Source organism: Engystomops pustulosus, chromosome 6, assembly GCF_040894005.1.
Source record: "Engystomops pustulosus chromosome 6, aEngPut4.maternal, whole genome shotgun sequence".
NCBI lineage: Eukaryota > Metazoa > Chordata > Amphibia > Anura > Leptodactylidae > Engystomops > Engystomops pustulosus.
The window spans coordinates 144,233,252-144,253,597 of record NC_092416.1 but is presented as its reverse complement, the minus strand read 5'-3'; the positions used below and the strand labels follow the sequence as shown (position 1 = coordinate 144,253,597).

Genomic DNA, 20,346 nt, shown 5'->3' with positions numbered 1-20,346 from the left:
AAACATACTCCTAGCTCAGTGAGGATTTTCTTGCGTTCCTGTATGGGTTTGGACCTAAATCCTCTGCATTTGTTTAGCGAATGTGGCCTTTTATGAATGGGACATTCACGATTGAAGGATTTGTCTCCTGAAGAGTTAGTATGGCGTTTGCCAGTGGCTACTGCATGTGGTGGCAGGTTGGTCTTTCTAACATTCACACTGTTCTTAAAGTCTTTGTGTTTTTGTGTGATGCCTTCATACCTTGATGATGCAGTTGCGGTGTTGAACTCCAGAAAGTCGAGACTGGGGTCGTTTCTCATCTGGGCCTGCTCATCGATGAACTTGCAAAAATGAACAAACGGGGGAAAGGTGACATCATGTGTCCTTTTGTATCTTGAGACTGATGTTGCCCATTTCTCTTGCAAACTGTATGGTAGTTTTGTGACAATTGGGTTCACCCCATGGGCAGTATCCAGATAACACAATCCAGATAGACGAGGGTCTCTTTTGGCAAGTTCCAGTTCCATAAGCAGATCACTTAAGTCCTGGAGCTTGTTGACCTCCTTGAGATTAATCTTTGGAACGTTCTGCAATCTCTTGAATAGGGATTTCTCTATCGCTTCGGCACTGCCAAAGGTACGTTCAAGTCTCTGCCAGGCAGCGGCAAGACCTGCTTCTGCCTGTCCCACATAGACAGTCCTGAGGCTCTTGATGCGATTTGTAGAACCTGGTCCCAACCACTTGACAAGGAGGTCAAGCTCCTGCTCTGCGGTTAGGTTAAGGTTGGCGATGGCAGCTTTGAAGGTTGCTTTCCATGCTCTGTAGCTTTCTGCACGGTCGTCAAATTTTGAGAGACTGGTGTTGATCAGTTCCCTGCTAACCATATACCTAGCAAACTCAGACATATCTGCTTTCTCACTGCTTGTTGCCGTGTCAACTCGTGGTACCCCTTGGGCGTATGGGTTGCTTGGCGTGAAAGGGTGAGATGTTCCTGGGTAGAATGAGGTCGCTGAAGGGTTGAGCTGTGGTTTAGCCTCTGGAAGTTCTGATGACCGCTGCTTATGCTGTAGGCCAGAAAATAACTGATAGCCATCTTGCTGAGATAACTGTCCATGAGAAGATACAACAGGGTGAAGATTATTAGTTTGTGCAGGTGCTATGGACAGCACTGGAACCTCAGGTAGAGCTGACTTGTATGTTTCAGCATTGTCAACTTGAACAGTACTGAGAATAGGGAGCGCTGCAGATGACTGTTTCAGCACATAATCACTGGTGCGATCAACTGGATTGTCTGTTTCCTGTGGTGGCGAGCAAACTGGATCAAGACCTTGGCTCAATGCTTGCTCAAGTACCTTTACTTTGGCTAATGCGATTTCCTCTTCCATCTCTATTTGAAGAGTCTTTATCAGAGCCTCTGCTTCTGCTCTCTCTTTTTTAGCCTTAGCGTCTGCCATTAATTCTTTCTCTCTGAAGGCACGTCTTATTTTGGATTGCTCTGCATCTATGCGGGCCTCTAGTAATCTGTCACTTAGGACTGAGCTTCTTGAGCAGGATGATCTGTATGTTCGTGATGAATGTTTGGATGAAGTTGATGCGTGTGATCTAGTCTCCTGTACATGAGAGATATGGAGTTCCGCTTTAGCTTTAGCATTCTGCACCATGGCGTCTCTTTCTCTGTCTACTGATTCTGCTTTGTTCAGCTCTGTTAAGGCTTCATCAATATTACAGTCTTTTAAGAACGTGACGTACTTTGCCAGAAGTCGCTTATATCTTTCGTGCGCTGTATTTAGCTTTGTAACGAAGTCTTGTAACCTCTCAGCATTACCTTTGAGGGATTGAAAGCCTGACATGAGGGAGGTAACTCGCTTCCATAGATCTTCCAGGTTATCACAGAACTCATCTTTTGTAGTGTGATAGTTTTCAATGACCTTCAGTGACGGTTTGAGAAAGCGTCTTGGTCGTGCAATCTCATCTGCTGAAAGTGCGACTTCCTTTTCCTGCTCTTCAAAATCATCCGAATCAGCTTGTCTTTGCTGTGTTTTATCACTGGGAAATTGTTCCACATCTTTTTCAGCCATTTTGGTGTAAGGTGGACTGTCTCTTTAAGAAAACAAAGTTTTTGATTTGGGGCTAAAAATCGCAGCACAGCTTCTGTGGGACACCCAAATAATATTCCCAGGGTAATTTCAGTAAATTGCAGTGTTTTCAAATCTCTTTGACTGCAGCAACGTGAGATATGTCCAGGAAGTCTCTTAGTAGGAGGATGGTCTGAGGAAGACCTTGCTGCATGTATGGGATATTACAGATACACTGAGCATCCCCTGAGGCTTGTCCAGACATGTAATATAGCCGGGCAGAGTCACTGCACATGAACTTGTTGCAGAAGATATTTCTGACTATGATTTTGGGCTTTAAGACAAATTCTGACTGTTCTGTCCCCACACAAGGCGATTGAAGGTGTAACTGACTAGAAGATAGTAACTGGGAAACTTTCCTACCTTCGTATCCAGAATATGGAGCAGACAGGACCAGAGCTCAGATGCAGGAGATAAGATGCAGTAATCAGTGATGTGAAGCAAGACTTGGTTTATTACCTCAGATACAGCGATAGTCACAGATACAGTGTTGTGTGGCTCTGAGATTGTTGATGCTGGTAATTGATGAGTCTTGAAGATGATATACGCTTCTGTAATACAGAGATCTGAGCTGCTGGTCAGAATTTGATGCTTCTGTAGCCCAAAACACGTGTGTTCCCAGTTACAGGCAACCGAAGATGGCTGCCACAGGAAATAACCAGGGACAGGGCTCCAAAACCACTCCCACTTAGAAAAAACTTATAAAACAAGCAGAGGGAGCGCATGTGCATCCTGACCAGCAGATGGCAGCATAGCCCCAATATATCACATATAATGGAGGTAGAACAAAATACAGTTATGTAAACAGTAGAATAACAACATATACAACTAAGGGGAACAGCACAATCCCAAAAGAATTCGACTGAAACGTTTTTAGGAGGATTCATAAATGTCAGAATCCAGATAAGACCCTTTCCCCCTAACCACACACAGGGACAATAATATTGCTGTTTTTCCAACACTCACACCTTTTTGTTTTGATCGGATTGGATTGGAATACTGACACTTTTCCTGCACTTTGCGGTTCTTAAAAAATTTTTGGGCACAATTTTTAGCACACAGACCAGCAAAAAGCAGGTCTATCAAGTTTTGCTTCACCTTCATGAATGTGGAGTTAGTCACATGCCAATTCATTAAAGGAAACCTACCACTTGTAGTGGCAGGTTTCCGATGGCAATACCGAGCACCAGCTCAGGGTGAGCTGGTGCCGGAGCTTATTTTAGTTAGTGTTTTAAACCGCGGTATCGCGCAGGCAGGTACACGCTCGGCGCTTACCGTGCGCGCGGCTACATAGGAAGTGAATGAGAGCCACGCGCATGGTAAGCGTCGAGCGCGTACCTGCCTGCGCCGGCTATAAAGTTTAAAAAGTGTTTTAAACCGTGATACCGCGGTTTAAAACACTAACTAAAATAAGCTCCGGCACCAGCTCACCCTGAGCTGGTGCTCGGTATTGCCATCGGAAACCTGCCACTTCAAGTGGTAGGTTTCCTTTAAGCTTTAACACCACAATCTAACACCCCAGGGTAATTTACAGCACAATAATAGACTCTGCAACGCTAATAATAAATGCCCCCCACAAAGTTCTCTGCAACTAAAGCCTACTGTACAGACTACACAGGACCAGCTTTGTGCTTTGGCATCCCTCGTATTCTGCTATTGAATTTTTTTATATATTTACATTTTAATATTACATACATATTTTCTGTTTTATAATTCTATATTGTTCTTTTACGAAGGTCATTCAAGGTGAAAATAAATGTGCAAAGACAATTACTTTATTCTTCTCAATATCTGCCCCTGGGAGGTGGTGTCTCAGCATGTAATAATGTATCTGGACAATCAAGTCAGCAAAAGTCTTCTAGCAGTAGAATTATTGTGGCATTGTCTTCTTGAGCACAGAAATCTATTTAGGGACAAAATGTTCTATTGTCTGTTGACTTAATATAAATATAATGGTAGTATCAGCATATACCTCTATACCCATAGCGTGACGGGGAAGCAGTTCTCTGCCAGCAATGCAGCCCTGTCTGACAGCAGAAATCCAATTACATATCAGTCTGTGTGGGGAATCCCTTAACCTAGGGACAAACAGGACAGGTCTGATGCAAAATGTACACAGTGCATGGTCTGCAGCAGACATGGCAATTAATCCGCTGCAATTTAGCACTGTACACAGCATGTGGATAGTTGTTGAAATCTCATTCACTATGTTGAGGCTATAAATCACCAGCGATTTTGCAGCATCCCTTGTCCCTGGCCTTAAATATCAGGACCCCACATTTGGTCAAAATTCCACGTTTTCCATAAAGGAGGCTGACTGTTGAATTTTAGATGGAATAATGTCAGCAATAGTGTGATGAACATATAGGTACAAGGGAGATTCACAGGCCAGATATTGTCCTGTTCATCAAGCCACCCATATCCCTCACTTCCCCCCAGGCCTCAGTGTAATTAGCCTAATGGAGCTAGCAGAGCGTTACCTAACACTCAAAGAATCTCCGCAGCTGAATCGTCTCCATGGATCTCCCCCCATTTTCAAACAGGAGACAAAGAGTTATAAAAACTCTTAAACCAATACGTTGAATAGGGACAGTTATGGAGTTATGATCCATATCAGTCCAAGGGCAACTACAGTTTTGGATTTTTTATTGTCAGGAAATCACAGGGGCCCAATTACTGGGGCTCTAGCATTCTCGGGTCCAGAAATCTAAATATCTCTGGATAGGACCATAGCAAATGGGTCAGGTTTAGTATCACTGCGATCTAGTGATTCAGCCGGATCCAATGATAACAGATCCTGGACCCTACTTCTTCCCCTTGAGAAGCTATGGCTTCTCTAAGGTTCTGGATGTAATACCAGGTAGGAGGGACCCATCACCCCTCCTGGGGGTGGGCAGAGGTATTTCTGGGAACCCATTTAACATCAATTGGAGAGCAAGGACTTAAGGTGTGGACTGTCAGGTTTCATTTGGCCCAAACACAAAGTAACCAACTTACTGAACTGCTGATACTTGAAGTGCTATCTTTGTATTTTGTACTCTGTTTGACTGTATATATATTAATTGTGTGTACTGTATTGTCTAGTGTGCCCTTAAGGCAATTAAATATGAAACTTAACCTGTGTTGCTCTTTTATCTCGATCCACGAACCCCAAATGTCTGTGTTTCTCAGTTATATACATGCTACGGGGTTGGTTCTTCATCCTATATAATCCCGTTATGGACCGGGTTTATATAAAAGGAGAACTGGTGACAGCTTAAATTGGGTTGATAAGGTTCTGTGTCACTGAGCCTAGTGAAAGGGGTCTTATAGCCATTCTTAGCTGTGATTTATTGTTGTGCCATATCCGTAAGTTGTGTGGACAACTCTAAGGCCTCTTGCACACTAGCGTTGCGTTTCACGTGCGGGTGCAATGCGTGAAAAACTGACGTTTTTGCTGCGTTTTTGTTGCATTTTTGTTCGCGTTTTTTTGCGTTTTCGGTGCGTTTTTCACGCGCGTTTTTTTAAGTCAATGGGACTTTTTCAAAGGGACCAAGGTTCGGGAATAAAATGTTTTATTTAATTGAAAAATAATGTCTTCTGATAAGTTGCAAACATCTGCGATCTATTCTTCACTGTTCCGCGCGCGTATATTATCTCCCGACAAGTTAGCAGATGTGAAGAACAGTGAAGAATAGAATAAAAACAGTGAACACAGTGAATACAGGATCATTTAAGAGAAAAACACAGTGCAGAACACAGTGCAGAATAGATTACAGATGTTCGGCACATCTGCTTACTTGTCGGGAGATACGCGCGGAGCGGTGCGAACAAAATAGCATGTGAAGAACAATATATATGTGTGTAAAGAACACATTGCAGATGTTTCCATACATCTGCAATGTCTTCTTCACACATATATATTGTTCTTCACATGCTATTTTGTTCGCACCGCTCCGCGCGTATCTCCCGACAAGTAAGCAGATGTGCCGAACATCTGTAATCTATTCTGCACTGTGTTCTGCACTGTGTTTTTATCTTAAATGATCCTGTGGTCACTGTGTTCACTGTGTTCACTGTTTTTATTCTATTCTTCACTGTTCTTCATTGTGTTTTTTTAATTAAATGATCGTTCGCGAGCAGGGGAAATACTGTTATACTGGTCACCTAGCAACCCTTACGTTTAAAACGCATTGCACTCGCATTGCACTTGCAATGTTTGCGAGTGCAATGCGTTTTTGATACGTCCCCATAGACTTGAATGGTGCGTGAAAAATGCGCGTGAATCGCAAAAATAGAGCATGCTGCGATTTTGACGCGCGTGCAAACGAACGCAAGCACGCGCGTTGAAAACCACGCAAATGGAGAAAGACCCATTGAATACAATGGGACAGAGTGCAATGCGAGTTCTGAGCGTCAAATGCACGCGCAGAACTCGCGCGTGAAAAACGCCAGTGGAGAAGGGGCCTAAATCACGTCCTGCACCTCTCAGAACCCGTGCATTCTGGGAGTGTCTAAAAAGGATAACTAAGTGACCTTGCGTACCCTTTAGGGGTCTGAAAGATCACGGTATCCTTCACAAATAGCTTTTAGTCAGGGGCATAACTAGCTCCATAGCAGACTTCAGAATGGGGCCCCCCTTCCCGCTTAAATATATGCATATTACACATATACACATATATGCACACACCCCTTTATATTCCTGTAACCATACAGTTCTTCACTCATACACACAAATGTATACACACTTACACACATACACACACATATGGAGCATATACACATCACATATACACACACATATAGTGCCATATAGAGACATACAGCATATATACAAACATAGTATATATACACCATACACATCACAGATAAACACACATATACAGCTTATATACATCACATATATATTATATACATATTATGCTGTACAATGTGCAGCATAACATGTATATAATGGTGCACACCCTCCATTCTTAAGTGTCAGGTTGGATGAAGGGACCCCTGATTTTGTGGGGCCCATAGTGACTGCTATGGTGCTACCCCTGTAGTTATACCCCTCATTTTAGGATATTAGTAAAGTTTGGAAGTGCTGTAACCTGTGTGAATGCAATCACTTAGGCTATGTTCTCATCTAGATATTTCCATTATTCTGCCATGTAGTGATGAAAATCCCAAAGGTACTGTATACCAACCCGACTGATACCAAAAGTGCCCTATAATTTCCACGGAGGTGTTTTGGGTTTTTATCATGGGTTGGTATTTTTAGTTCAATCTATGATGGAGGCTCCAAGCAGAGCTCCAGATCAGATTTTGACAGAGGCTTACTCTGCTTTGCAATGGGATCAATGAAAGATACTATTTATGTCATGGTGCTAACACATCAGCTTCTAGAATTCCCTATGAAATGAATTAGCTTATTGGCGTCTCTCACCATATCTATATATCACATTCGGATGGTTGCTTAGTAGCGGTGTGATTCTTCCTCCAGTGACATACTTTCTATACGTGGGTCTATGGAGATGTATATGTCACCCTTCACAGGTATGATTTATGGTATAGAGGACATAGATGGAAAGAATCATCTAGAAAATACATAGTTCTATCATTGGCTGATCATGTGATGCTTTGCTTTGGTATCATGGGATTGTTAGCAGGGATTGAAAGCAGGTAAATATGTGAAAATAAAGAGAGAATATTTTTATAAGGAAGATGAGAGGCTGTACTGCAAACAGAAAGAGCAGTATCTATAGCTGCAAATCATACTATGTGTATGGGGCGTAGTTGCATTGTGTTTCCACTGAAGGTCTTGCTTGAGAGGTTGTACCAAGTTGGTATGTTATCCGGAACCAAACCGATCATGGGAATCCAGCAATGCAGTGAACAGAGGACTTGTTCTCAATAATTGATAGAGCAGCAGGTCGAACATGAGTCCATTCAATGGTATGGGGGGAGTCAAAACTTGCTGGGCACATCGCTTGACTATCTCCAGAACTTCTAGTCACTTTATATGTGAGTGCCAGAGATAGCAAAGCACTGTGCCCAGCAATATCGACTTGGTGCAATTCATTAAAAGTCTTAAAGGAAATCTCCATTGGAAATACAACATCCCTATGTATTGCATTTAAAATCCCAAACCCATGTCAATGTTATTGTGGATTAGAATGTATGCCCCAGAGGATGTGACACCGTGCTGTAAAGTTTACAGTGTATCTGCCCTGCAGAGGACACACTTCCTATATGAGATTGAATTGTGAACCTCTATTAGCAACTATATATAACATAAGTCTTCACAAGCCACAAATAATTGGTCTGTGCAGTGGATCATAGTCTGTTATAAAATACTAATGGATTTCATACTATAGCACATCCACCTCTGTTGGGCATACTGACCTTGGCTCTTTCCACAGCATTGTGTATATTTCTCTCTATTTCAGCGGTATCATTATTCTTCTTCCGTCAATCCGCTGAAATGGCCTTTAATAATTATAAGTATAAATGTCCCACTTTCAGAAATGTAGCGACCTTTGCAATGTAAACCATAGACAATACCTTATACCTTTACAGCATAGACTTTGTTGAGTAAGTAATGCAATTTGATGTAATATTTATTTTTAGATGTGATTTTATAATGCAGAATGTGACTAATGTGAAGGCTAATGACAATTCACTTCCAAGCTGCTCACATCTTGCAGAAAAAACTTTACAAAAACAATGGGACTCAAACGGGGATGAGATGCAATACCATTAGCACCACATAAAAAAAGCAGTGCTGCTGTTAAGACCAGAAAGAAGTGTGAGCCTTGAGCTTCCCACAACTTTTGCCCCTGTCTTCCTGCCCTGTCAACACTGGGCTAAACTGCTGGCAACAACTTGGCGACGGTCCCTATCCTGGATGAGTGAAGACAACCAATATGGCGAAAAGGTACAAAATCATCAGGCAGAAAAGTAGTCAGACAAAAGGTCAGTATCACAGAAAAATAACAGTAGAGAATCCCACAGGAACCAGAAAGTCAAATACGATAACAGACACAGGTATGATGAATAAGCAGTCACAAAAGGAGTGATCAGATGTTGCCCCAAAAACCAATCTGTGCTGACCGCAAGCATGCCCTGCTCAGAGAGGCAGCTGACCTGTCAGTCAAACAGCCTCCTGCAGAACATCACACCCACGTGTGGTTCGTAGCCAGGAGAACTAGACTGCATCTTCTCTTACAGCTGCGTTAGTTCTGGTAATTAGTTTCTTAAAGGTGTTTTGTCCAGTTTCAGCAAATAACCATTATTTATTAATGAAAACATATACAATTTCCCAATATACTTTCTGTAGCAATTCTTCTATGTTCCCTAGATCTCTGATTGCTGCCTTATACATTTGTGGTAGAAAGATCCCTCCAAAAAGGTATAAGAAAAGATGCTGTACAGTTGTTACAATGGAAGAAGAGAAGGCAAGTATATACTAAAAGAGACATATCAGGAGAGAGGACAACTGTTGTATAAAATACAGACTGTCCTAGTTGAACCACAATATGAACAGGTACTTCTCTCACCAGCACCAAACTAGGTTTCCTTGGGCCTGCCAGAGGACTCAACCTCTATCTATACAGGTCATGCCTACATGTAATTGTACACATAGGACATATCATCAATAAGGTCTAATAGCGGAAGTGTATTTCATTTCACCCATGGGAAATAGACCCTTGACTCCAAAAGCCCCTCCTCATGTGGTTGCCCTATGCTGGACCTTGGAGGCCCATTTTAGGTCAGAACAATTCCCAATCTGATGATCCTCCAGTTCTGGAGTCTAGCAGGTTATCCTTGATCCTTCCTAAAATTATGCTATTGGTAACAAAGATGTTCCTAATGGATGCTGATCGTATGTATGTATAAATATCAGGAGGGAGCTAGTGCCCTTTACGGATACTAGATGGCTTTTCAGACATCCCTCAGACACACTTCCTTTGTCTTCAATCTTCTGTAAAATGCACAAAGCTGATCACTGTACCAAACACACAGCAGTCTCCAGTTACTGTAGCAATAATGACCACAACAATGTCTTTTGTTCTCAAAATTGAAGGATTTCTGATATCCGTCCCACCATGTACCACAATGTCAAAAAAAACCTTTGTGTCTGGTCTGATCCAGGGAGGAGACGGCGTCTCTGCTGATTACTTCATGAGCAATGTAAATAATGAGGGGTAAATGAATTGTAGCACTGAATATATCACACCATAGCCTGGACATTATATAGTTATTATAGAGGAGAGGACATTACATATATATGTACTGACAGATAATCATGTAAGTCAAAGAAAAACGTGTCCCTCAGTGACGACCTTCTACAAAGTTCATAGGGGTTAAGTAACATGGTCATGAAAGTGTGATTACAATGGCAATCTGAGAAGGGAGAGATGGACAGCTAAATGTATTGATTTTATAGTTTTTTTTTCTTAAACCTTTAAAGATTTTCACTGAACAATCAGTGATTAGATTGCTGGGTGTTGGTTCTTTTAGTATTACATGTTATTAACTCTTTTACAGGGACTCTATTAAAACCACTTTTATGCCAGCAGGAGAGCATGACCGGCCACAATTTACGATATTGATTTAATCATGGGTGTAATAGGGTACCAGGCATAGAAACAGCTTTGGGGCAATCAGCCATAGGAGCCCCTTTCAATTTAGGAAGCATTTATTATGTCAAGGTGTAGATGGTGCAATATTACTATGTACAGTGTTCCTGCACTGTGAAATCTATGTATGTATTATCACCGTACTGTGACATCACTGTGTGTATTATCCCTGTACTGTGACATCACTGTGTGTATTATCCCTGTACTGTGACATCACTGTGTGTATTATTCCTGCACTGTGAAATCTATGTGTGTATTATCACCGTACTGTGACATCACTGTATGTATTATCACCGTACTGTGACCTCACTGTGTGTATTATCCCTGTACTGTGACATCACTGTGTGTATTATCTCTGTACTGTGACATCATTGTGTGCATTATCCCTGTACTGTGACATCACTGTGTGTATTATCTCTGTACTGTGATATCACTGTGTGCATTATCCCTGTACTATGACACCACTGTGTGCATTATCACTGTACTGTGACATCACTGCGTGCATTATCACTGTACTGTGACATCACTGTGTGTATTATCCCTGTACTGTGACATCACTGTGTGTATTATCCCTGTACTGTGACATCACTGTGTGTATTATCTCTGTACTGTGACATCACTGTGTGTATTATCCCTGTACTGTGACATCACTGTGTGTATTATCTCTGTACTGTGACATGACTGTGTGTATTATCCATATACTATAACATCACTGTGTGTATTATCCCTGTACTGTGACATCACTGTGTGTATTATCCCTGTACTATTACACCACTGTGTGCATTATCACTGTATTGTGACATCACTGCGTGCATTATCACTGTACTGTGACATCACTGTGTGTATTATCCCTGTACTATGACACCACTGTGTGCATTATCACTGTATTGTGACATCACTGTGTGCATTATCACTGTACTGTGACATCACTGTGTGTATTATCCCTGTACTGTGATATCACTGTGTGTATTATCCCTGTATTGTGATATCACTGTGTGTATTATCCATATACTATAGCATCACTGTGTGCATTATCACTGTACTGTGACATCACTGTGTGTATTATCCCTGTCCTGTAATATCACTCTGTATATTATCTCTGTACCGTGATATCACTGTTTGTATTATCCCTGTACTGTGATATCACTGTGTGTATTATCCCTGTACTGTGATATCACTGTGTGTATTATCCATATACTATAACATCACTGTGTGCATTATCATTGTACTGTGATATCACTGTGTGTATTATCCATATACTATAACATCACTGTGTGCATTATCACTGTACTGTGACATCACTGTGTGTATTATCCCTGTACTATGACACCACTGTGTGCATTATCACTGTACAGATAGTCCCCGGGTTACATACAAGATAGGGTCCGGAGGTTTGTTCTTAAGTTGAATTTGTATGTAAGTCGAAACTGTATATTTTATAATTGAAGTTCTAGACAAATTTTTTTCCTTTGTCCCAGTGACAATTGGAGTTTCAAAATGTTTGCTGTAATTTGAACAAGGATTATCAATAAAGCTTCATTACAGACACCTTACAGCTGATCATTGCAGTCTGGAACTATAGTAACATCCAGAGAGCTTCACCAGAGGTCACAGTGGACAGAGGGGTCCGTCTGTAACTATGAGTTGTCTGTAAGTCGGGTGTCCTTAAGTAGGGGACCGCCTGTACTGTGACATCACTGTGTGTATTATCCCTGTACTAAGACACCTCTGTGTGTATTATCCCTGTCCTGTAATATCACTCTGTATATTATCTCTGTACTGTGATATCACTGTTTGTATTATCCCTGTACTGTGATATCACTGTGTGTATTATCCCTGTACTGTGACATCACTGTGTGTATTATCCCTGTACTGTGACATCACTGTGTGTATTATACATATACTATAACATCACTGTGTGCATTATCATTGTACTGTGACATCACTGTGTGTATTATCCATATACTATAACATCACTGTGTACATTATCACTGTACTGTGACATCACTGTGTGTATTTTCCCTGTACTGTAATATCACTGTGTATATTATCTCTGTACTGTGATATCACTGTGTGTATTATCCCCGTACTTTGACACCACTGTGTGTATTATCCCTGTACTGTGACATTACTGTGTGTATTATCCCTGTACTGTGACATCACTGTGTGTATTATCCCCGTGTGGGAATCCAGCAATTCAGTGAACAGACGACTTGTTCTCAATAATAGAGCAGCAGGTCGAACATGAGTCCATTCAATGCTATTGGGATGTCAAAACTTGCTGGGCACATCGCTTGACTATCTCCAGAACTTCTAGTCACTTTATATGTAAGTGCCAGAGATACCAAAGCACTGTGCCCGGCAATGTCGACTTGGTGCAATCCATTAAAAGTCTTAAAGGAAACCTCCATTGGAAATACAACATCCCTACACCCCTACATTAACCATGTGACTGCATAACTGTATGGGATTTACCCTATGTATTGCATTTAAAATCCCAAACCCATGTCAATGTTATTGTGGATTAGAATGTATGCCCCAGAGATGTGACACCATGCTGCTGCTGTAAAGTGTACAGTGTATCTGCCCTGCAGAGGACACACTTACTATATGAGATATATGAAGTGTGAACCTCTATTAGCAACTATATATAACATAAGTCTTCACAAGCCACAAATAATTGGTCTGTGCAGTGGTCCCCGTACTATGACACCACTGTGTTTGTTATCCCTGCCCTGTAATATCACTGTGTGTATTATCTCTGTACTGTGACATCATGACATCACTGTGTGTATTATCCCTGTACTGTGACATCACTGTGTGTATTATCCCTGTACTGTGACATCACTGTGTGTATTATCCCCATACTTTGACACCACTGTGTGTATTATCCCTGTACTGTGACATCACTGTGTGTATTATCCTTGTACTGTGACATCACTGTGTGTAATATCCCTGTACTGTGACATCACTGTGTGTATTACCCCTGTACAGTTACACCACTGTGTGTATTATCCCTGTACTGTGACATCACTGTGTGTATTATCCCTGTACTTTGACACCACTGTGTGTATTATCCCTGTACAGTTACACCACTGTGTGTATTATCCCTGTACTGTGACATCACTGTGTGTATTATCCCTGTACTGTGATATCACTGTCTGTATTATCCCTGTACTGTGGCATCACTGTGTGTATTATCCCTGTACAGTTACACCACTATGTGTATTATCCCTGTACTGTGATATCACTGTGTGTATTATCCCTGTACTGTGACATCACTGTGTGTATTATCCTTGTACTGTGACATCACTGTGTGTATTATCCCTGTACTGTGACATCACTGTGTGTATTATCCCTGTACTTTGACACCACTGTGTGTATTATCCCTGTACTGTGACATCACTGTGTGTATTATCCCTGTACTGTGACATCACTGTGTGTATTATCCCCATACTTGGACACCACTGTGTGTATTATCCCTGTACTGTGACATCACTGTGTGTATTATCTCTGTACTGTGATATCACTGTGTGTATTATCCCTGTACTATAACATCAGTGTGTGTATTATCCCTGTACTGTGACATCACTGTGTGTATTATCCATATACTATAACATCATTGTGTGCATTATCACTGTACTGTGACATCACTGTGTGTATTATTCCTGTCCTGTAATATCACTCTGTATATTATCTCTGTGCTGTGATATCACTGTGTGTATTATCCCTGTATTGTGACATCACTGTGTGTATTATCCCCGTACTGTGACAACACTGTGTGTATTATCCCTGTACTGTTACACCACTGTGTTTATTATCTCTGTACTGTGATATCACTATGTTTATTACGGCAGCACTGTAAAAAAACTGGTTATTATCCCATTCCTGTGACATCAATGTGTGTATTATCCCTGTACTGTAACAAAATTGTGTGTTTTATCCCACTTCTTTGACATCACTGTGTGTATTATCCCTGTACTGTGACATCACTGTGTGTATTATCCCTGTACTGTGACATCACTGTGTGTATAAACCCTGCACTGTGACCTCACTGTGTGTATTCATTCTGTACTGTAACATAACTGCATGATATTCTTGTTATTGAATTATGCGCAATACTGAAAATATGGAATGTTTTTGTGTTATCTTAATTGTTTAGTAGTCCACTTCAGCTCTGGCTGTAGGGAATAATATGATAGGTCTCCTGGATGGAGCTGCAGTGGATATAGTTCTCTGGTGCCATTGCTAGGAAGAATAACAGACATAACACAGCAATAATAGATCTAAAACAAATATATAAGAAGAGGAAGGGGCAGGTCCTATATAATGAGACTTGGGTCAAAGAACTAAGTTACAAAAATGTTACATATTTTAGGCCATAGTTGGAAATTAGATAAAGCATAAAACCTGTCCACTCCAGGATTGTAGTTTTTTGTCATTATAATAATATCTGCATTTGCTATAACTCTGTGTATGGACCTTTTTGTGCAGCTTTGACCTAATTAGTGATAATAAAGCGATCTGCTGGTTTGTAGCACAATTAACAATATTATTGTGTAGAAAAGAGTTATGGAAGTGTTATGTAATTACAAGGGCAGCCAATTACAGGGCAGTAACAGCGAACCTCATATGGAGGAAATGACCAGTTTTTCTTTTATTGGAATCAAAGCAGGTATAGATATATACTGTACACTTAACCTCCTGGTGTCAATAATCGTGTACAGTAGAAAGAAAAATATTTAAAGACTGTCCCTTTACCCACTTATGCCCCCCACCCACCCCCGTCCTCTAACAACTGGTACATTGTGAGACTGGCCAAATTGATCAAGAGGCCATGTGAGGCAGTGCTGATTATTTTTTTGAGGTACAATTTTTGGCACACAACACCCTATTGTTTGTCTTTCTACACTACAAGTATACCTAGTTATATCATTTTAGAGAAAAGTATAAGTAAAATTTCTCCACATATGAAATTCTTCTTTGGTTATTAAAGGAAATTTACCATCAAAATCAAACATGATAAACCAGGGGCACTCGTAGACCCAGGCACAATGACTGTGGTAATCTTCTGATTTTACTATCCATGGCCTCCTTCCTTCTATAATCAATTTTTAAACATATGCTAATGAGCTGGAAAGGCTCTCAGGGTGTTGTCAGAGCCCCTCGGTATTGCAGTTACACATGCTGTTAGATGTCTCACCCTGCTCCTCTGCAGGGGAGAGTGCAAGAGCCCCTCCATGCTGCAGATTCATTAGCATAATTTAAAATGTTTATTTTAGAAGGAAGGAGGCCATGGATAACAAAGATAAGAAGATTACCACAGTCACAGTGCCTGGATCTATGAGTAAGTGCCCCTGGTTTATCCTTCTAGATTTTGATGGAAGATTTCCTTTAAGCCTTATCATTACTGAATGTATTAGTAGATTAAGGTGAAATAAAGATGCATGTCTGTCAAGTTCAACATATCCTACAATGTTGAGTTTGAGAAAGACAAAAATCCTAAGGCTGAGGTCATTTGGCCTGGAGTGGGGAATGAATTCCTGCATCATAAGGTTGATGAAGTGAGTCACTCAGCTAAAGGGAAGGTGTGCCCTTATTCAATTGAGAAGATGGAGGAAGAACAAAAATACGCATAGATGATGAGTCAATATTATGAACCAACTGTGGTACTTTACAAGCATGGGGAGGAACAATATAGGGATAGTTGTAGTGCCGTATAATAGCAGTTTCAAATAGATATTTAGTTAGTGTGTGTTAGTTTAACTGATCCCTTTAAATGAAAATTCTGACTTTTTCTCAGTCTAAGTAGCAGCCAACCTTACTATGAAAGGACCTGACCACTGTTGTGAACATGTTATACTATGTTACCCCTTAAGTTGCCCCTGCATTCTGTTTTCCCTGGTTCAGGGAGGCTTAAAATACAAAATTCCAGTAAACAGAGTAACGCAAGGATGGCTTCAATTCAAAAAGAGTTAATAAGGGTAAGTTGTAAGAGCTAAAGCTGTAGCTCTAAGCTGGAAAAATTGCATTAAAATTGCATTCTGTTGTGGTTTTGCAGCAATTTTTTTCCACAGTTTACAGTATCGATATACAGTATCCGTCAAATCCCGTGGTCATTTACTTAGATTGTGGTGGTGGATTTCCAGTAAGACAAATTTCTGTGCCAAAGTAGTTTCTACATTACTACTATATATAGGCGGTGGTCTGAGATCACAAAGTACAATGTAAAATATACAGATGTGAGGCCCCGGCTCGTATTGATCTAATGTTCTCTTAGAGAGAAATTAAATTCTAACATCTTGCAAAAGCATTTCTCTTATGAGCAGGCCTAGTAATATTGCAGTGGGTTGATCGATGTAATGCTCTGAAATGATTAAACATGATGAACATCATGTGAATAAATCCTGGAGAAAGAAAAGGTGTGAGCACAATGCCTCTGCCTTGTGGTAGAATAAGCAGCTGATAGATATGTCCCATTAATCTCAGTACTCTGAATGACACTTGTTTTGTTTCTTGCTTTTGTTACCCCTGCTTTTCCAAAAATAAATGTACGGTTAAATGGCTTAACTGTTCAGCCAAGATGCCTAGACGGCTCAGCTTCAATTGTGTGGCTTGGCACGTGATTTATTGTTATCACCTACGTACTGGATAACATGCTGATTGGTGGTCGACTTCACCTGAAACCCCCAAATTATCATGAGTACAAAGGTCCCACTAGCACTAGGCTATGTGGCATAGGAAATGACAGCTTCATTCATTCCTGGGAACAGGACTCCAATTCTCATGTTTGGTGGTCAAGAACTAGTCAAGAACCATCATTAATGAGCATGTAATTTTCTCTCCTGGACAAGGAGTAGCATTAAATCCCATTCCCACCAACTTTCATGCACCATTTAGTTCAAGTTTAGCATCAGTGTTCAGGACATGGCAGGATGGAAAACTACTCAATGATTGAGCATAAGCGTCTAGTGTACAGCAGGACCTTAAATGAGTAGCTTCAAAGCCTCGAAGGCTGAAGACCCCAGGAATGGGACCTCAGGGTGTTGTAAGTCACTGAGGATGGGATCTGACTGAGAAATGGTCCATGAGCACACACTTTATAGATTGGATGGTTCAACCTTGACTGCAGGACATTGGGGTGGCAACCCAGGTAGAAGTTAGGAGCAAGACAGACTCTGGATATTTGCATGGACTTCAAGCTTGGAAGGTTTGTTGGGGCCCATACCCATGTGTAGAAGTTTTTTGATACACCACACTTTTATATACACTTTGATGAAAGAGATTGAGATGGATCAATTTCAACCTTACAATTGATATGGTATAGTACAGACAGGGAAGTAATAAATCCAATAAAACCAAGCTAAAAGTCGCAGCAGGTATGAGCGGTATTTCTAAAAATTGCTTACACAGGAAATTCTGTACTCGGTCTACTCTGTCTCATATATACAATGTTTGACAGTGAAATAGATGATGCAGAACATTTTACACCAAGGTCATAGAGTAAAAGATAAAATGACTTATAAGAAAATGTTATCAATGCATAAATGTGACCCCTATATTCAATTCACAAACAGTCATAGCTTGTTTGCATTCATTCAACCAGGTCCATTAGTTTACAGGTTTCTGTATTAAATATTGATAGATCCATACAAATGGATCATTACAAATAGAAATCATCACACATTATACCCTTGAGGCACATATAGGGAGAAAGGAAACAGAAACATAACAATACACAGTAGCTTTCAATGGTGACACAATGGGTTAATGTGTAAATCGGAACAGTTAACCAGAAGAGGTCAGTGCATTTGGTATATACGACCTACAGGCCATTTTACCAAAGCAACACTCTTTTTTTCTACGCATTAATCACCCAGCATGCCCCAGACTGATGTCAACAAGGCCGAGCATAAATAAATAATCCATTCATTCATAATGGTCTCAAGAGCTTGCAGTCCAAGGTGACACCGTAAACTGGGTCATAGAGCAACCTGAATCTTAGACACGAGAAGTTGATTTTTTTTCCCCCACAGGTCTTCCGCTGCTCAGAAACATCTCTCAATCTTAACGCCCTTTATACAGATGTCTCTGTTTTATCACTGTATCACAACAACACAAAGGGCTTTTGTAATAGAAAAATACAGTCACAAACTCATTGTATCCAGACTTAACACAGAAGTAGAAATCCAATAAATATATCTAGGGCTATTAAGGTTGCAGTACATTTTTATATGATATATCAAAACCTTAAATGCAGGAAACAGCAAAGACGTCAATGCAGAGATTGTGCTGGTATAAGGGTAGATCTGCGAGGATAGCTCAGCTATTGTTATACATGGGTTTCTTAAGAAAAACACACTGCTGGACAGCGTTCAATGGAAGAAGCATTATTAAGCTGCCCCTTGGAGCCTCGGTGGCCCTGCTTAATTAGCAATACTGGCAGAAGAACAATAAGACACACGCACATTGCCCAAAGACTCGCAGACAAATCTCTACAGCTGGTATGTATATAACATAATGTTGCCAGCATACAGTTTCTAGGGCAGAGAGCTGAATGTTCCCAAGAGCCCTGGAAAAAGCTTCCCCGCTCCTTATGCTGACAGCTGCCTCTCTGCATTCTTCTCTGCTACAATCTCCTTTGTCAGAGCATCCTTAAAGCAAAGCTACTCTGCCTCCTTCTTTATGTTCATCTCGCCCCGGTCCTCTGGAAGGCATCCCTCTGCCTCCGTCTTCTTGTGCACAGAGGTGAGCATCTGCAGCATCACCACTTCTTGTTTCGCACCGAGGGACCCATCCGCTTAACACACAATTAAAGAAATACCTGCTACTTAAGAATGGATGCACAATTTGGGGGGGTGACATGCCTTGAGAAGGTGTGTTGCCCATGTCGCTTCCTTCCTTTCCAGTTTTCTCCTTGCGAGTCGATCAGGCCCAGCCAAGCATTGAGGTGGGAGGTGTGTGGATGTGAGAGAGGGAGAGAAGGAGACGGAGCGAGGGTGTGCAAGTGTGTGATGATGTGCAGGGGAACAAAACAGGAAGCGCTCAGTCTCTCATGATACATTAATGGGCAGTGATCATTCCTTGCTCTCCCTCTCTCTTAAAGGATCCTACATTTAAAGATCGGATAGGTGTCTGGAAAAATGCCGGTATATCATTATGCTAATGATTGGCAATGTAATGGCAGGAGCTGAAGAGGGGAGGACCAAAGAGGGAGAGACAAATGGCAAATGTCATTCATAAACATGACACAAATGCATCAGGTCACTGGGATTCCCTACAGATGCTTCCTCCCACCTCCATAAAATAATGATGCAACAAAAGCCTGGAAATGAATATTGACTATTTTGTGGGAATGTAGACACAATGGAAGGCGCCTTCATGGCTTTAATACCTGAGACACAGGCAAGCGCTTAACTAGATCTTGTGTGTCCAGATTGTTTGACAGCACACAATGATATGTCCTGATCCAATGATAAACAAGACAAGACATGATCCCTTTTCTTACAATTCTAAAATATTCCAGTGATGGACGTTAGTAAGAGATTTGCTCAGGCAAAAAAATTTTGATTAGAAGTCTTATAATAATAATAATCTTTATTTATGTAGGGCCATCAAATTCCATA

General features: G+C 41.0%; 1 protein-coding gene across 7 annotated transcripts in view; it reads right to left on the bottom strand.

Annotated features, from left to right (window-relative positions):
- Positions 1-19,871, bottom strand: part of SRCIN1 (SRC kinase signaling inhibitor 1) — a 269,365-nt gene extending 249,494 nt beyond the window's left edge. For 2 of the 7 annotated variants that reach the window (XM_072111569.1, XM_072111570.1), the window contains exon 1: positions 19,588-19,870. In XM_072111569.1, the coding sequence (XP_071967670.1) occupies positions 19,588-19,609 (22 nt within the window). In that variant the 5' untranslated portion in view covers positions 19,610-19,870. Of the gene's footprint in view, positions 1-19,587 lie in introns of all 7 variants that reach the window. The other 5 variants (XM_072111572.1, XM_072111573.1, XM_072111574.1 and 2 more) reach the window with 4 other exon arrangements.
- Positions 19,872-20,346: the final 475 nt, after the last annotated feature.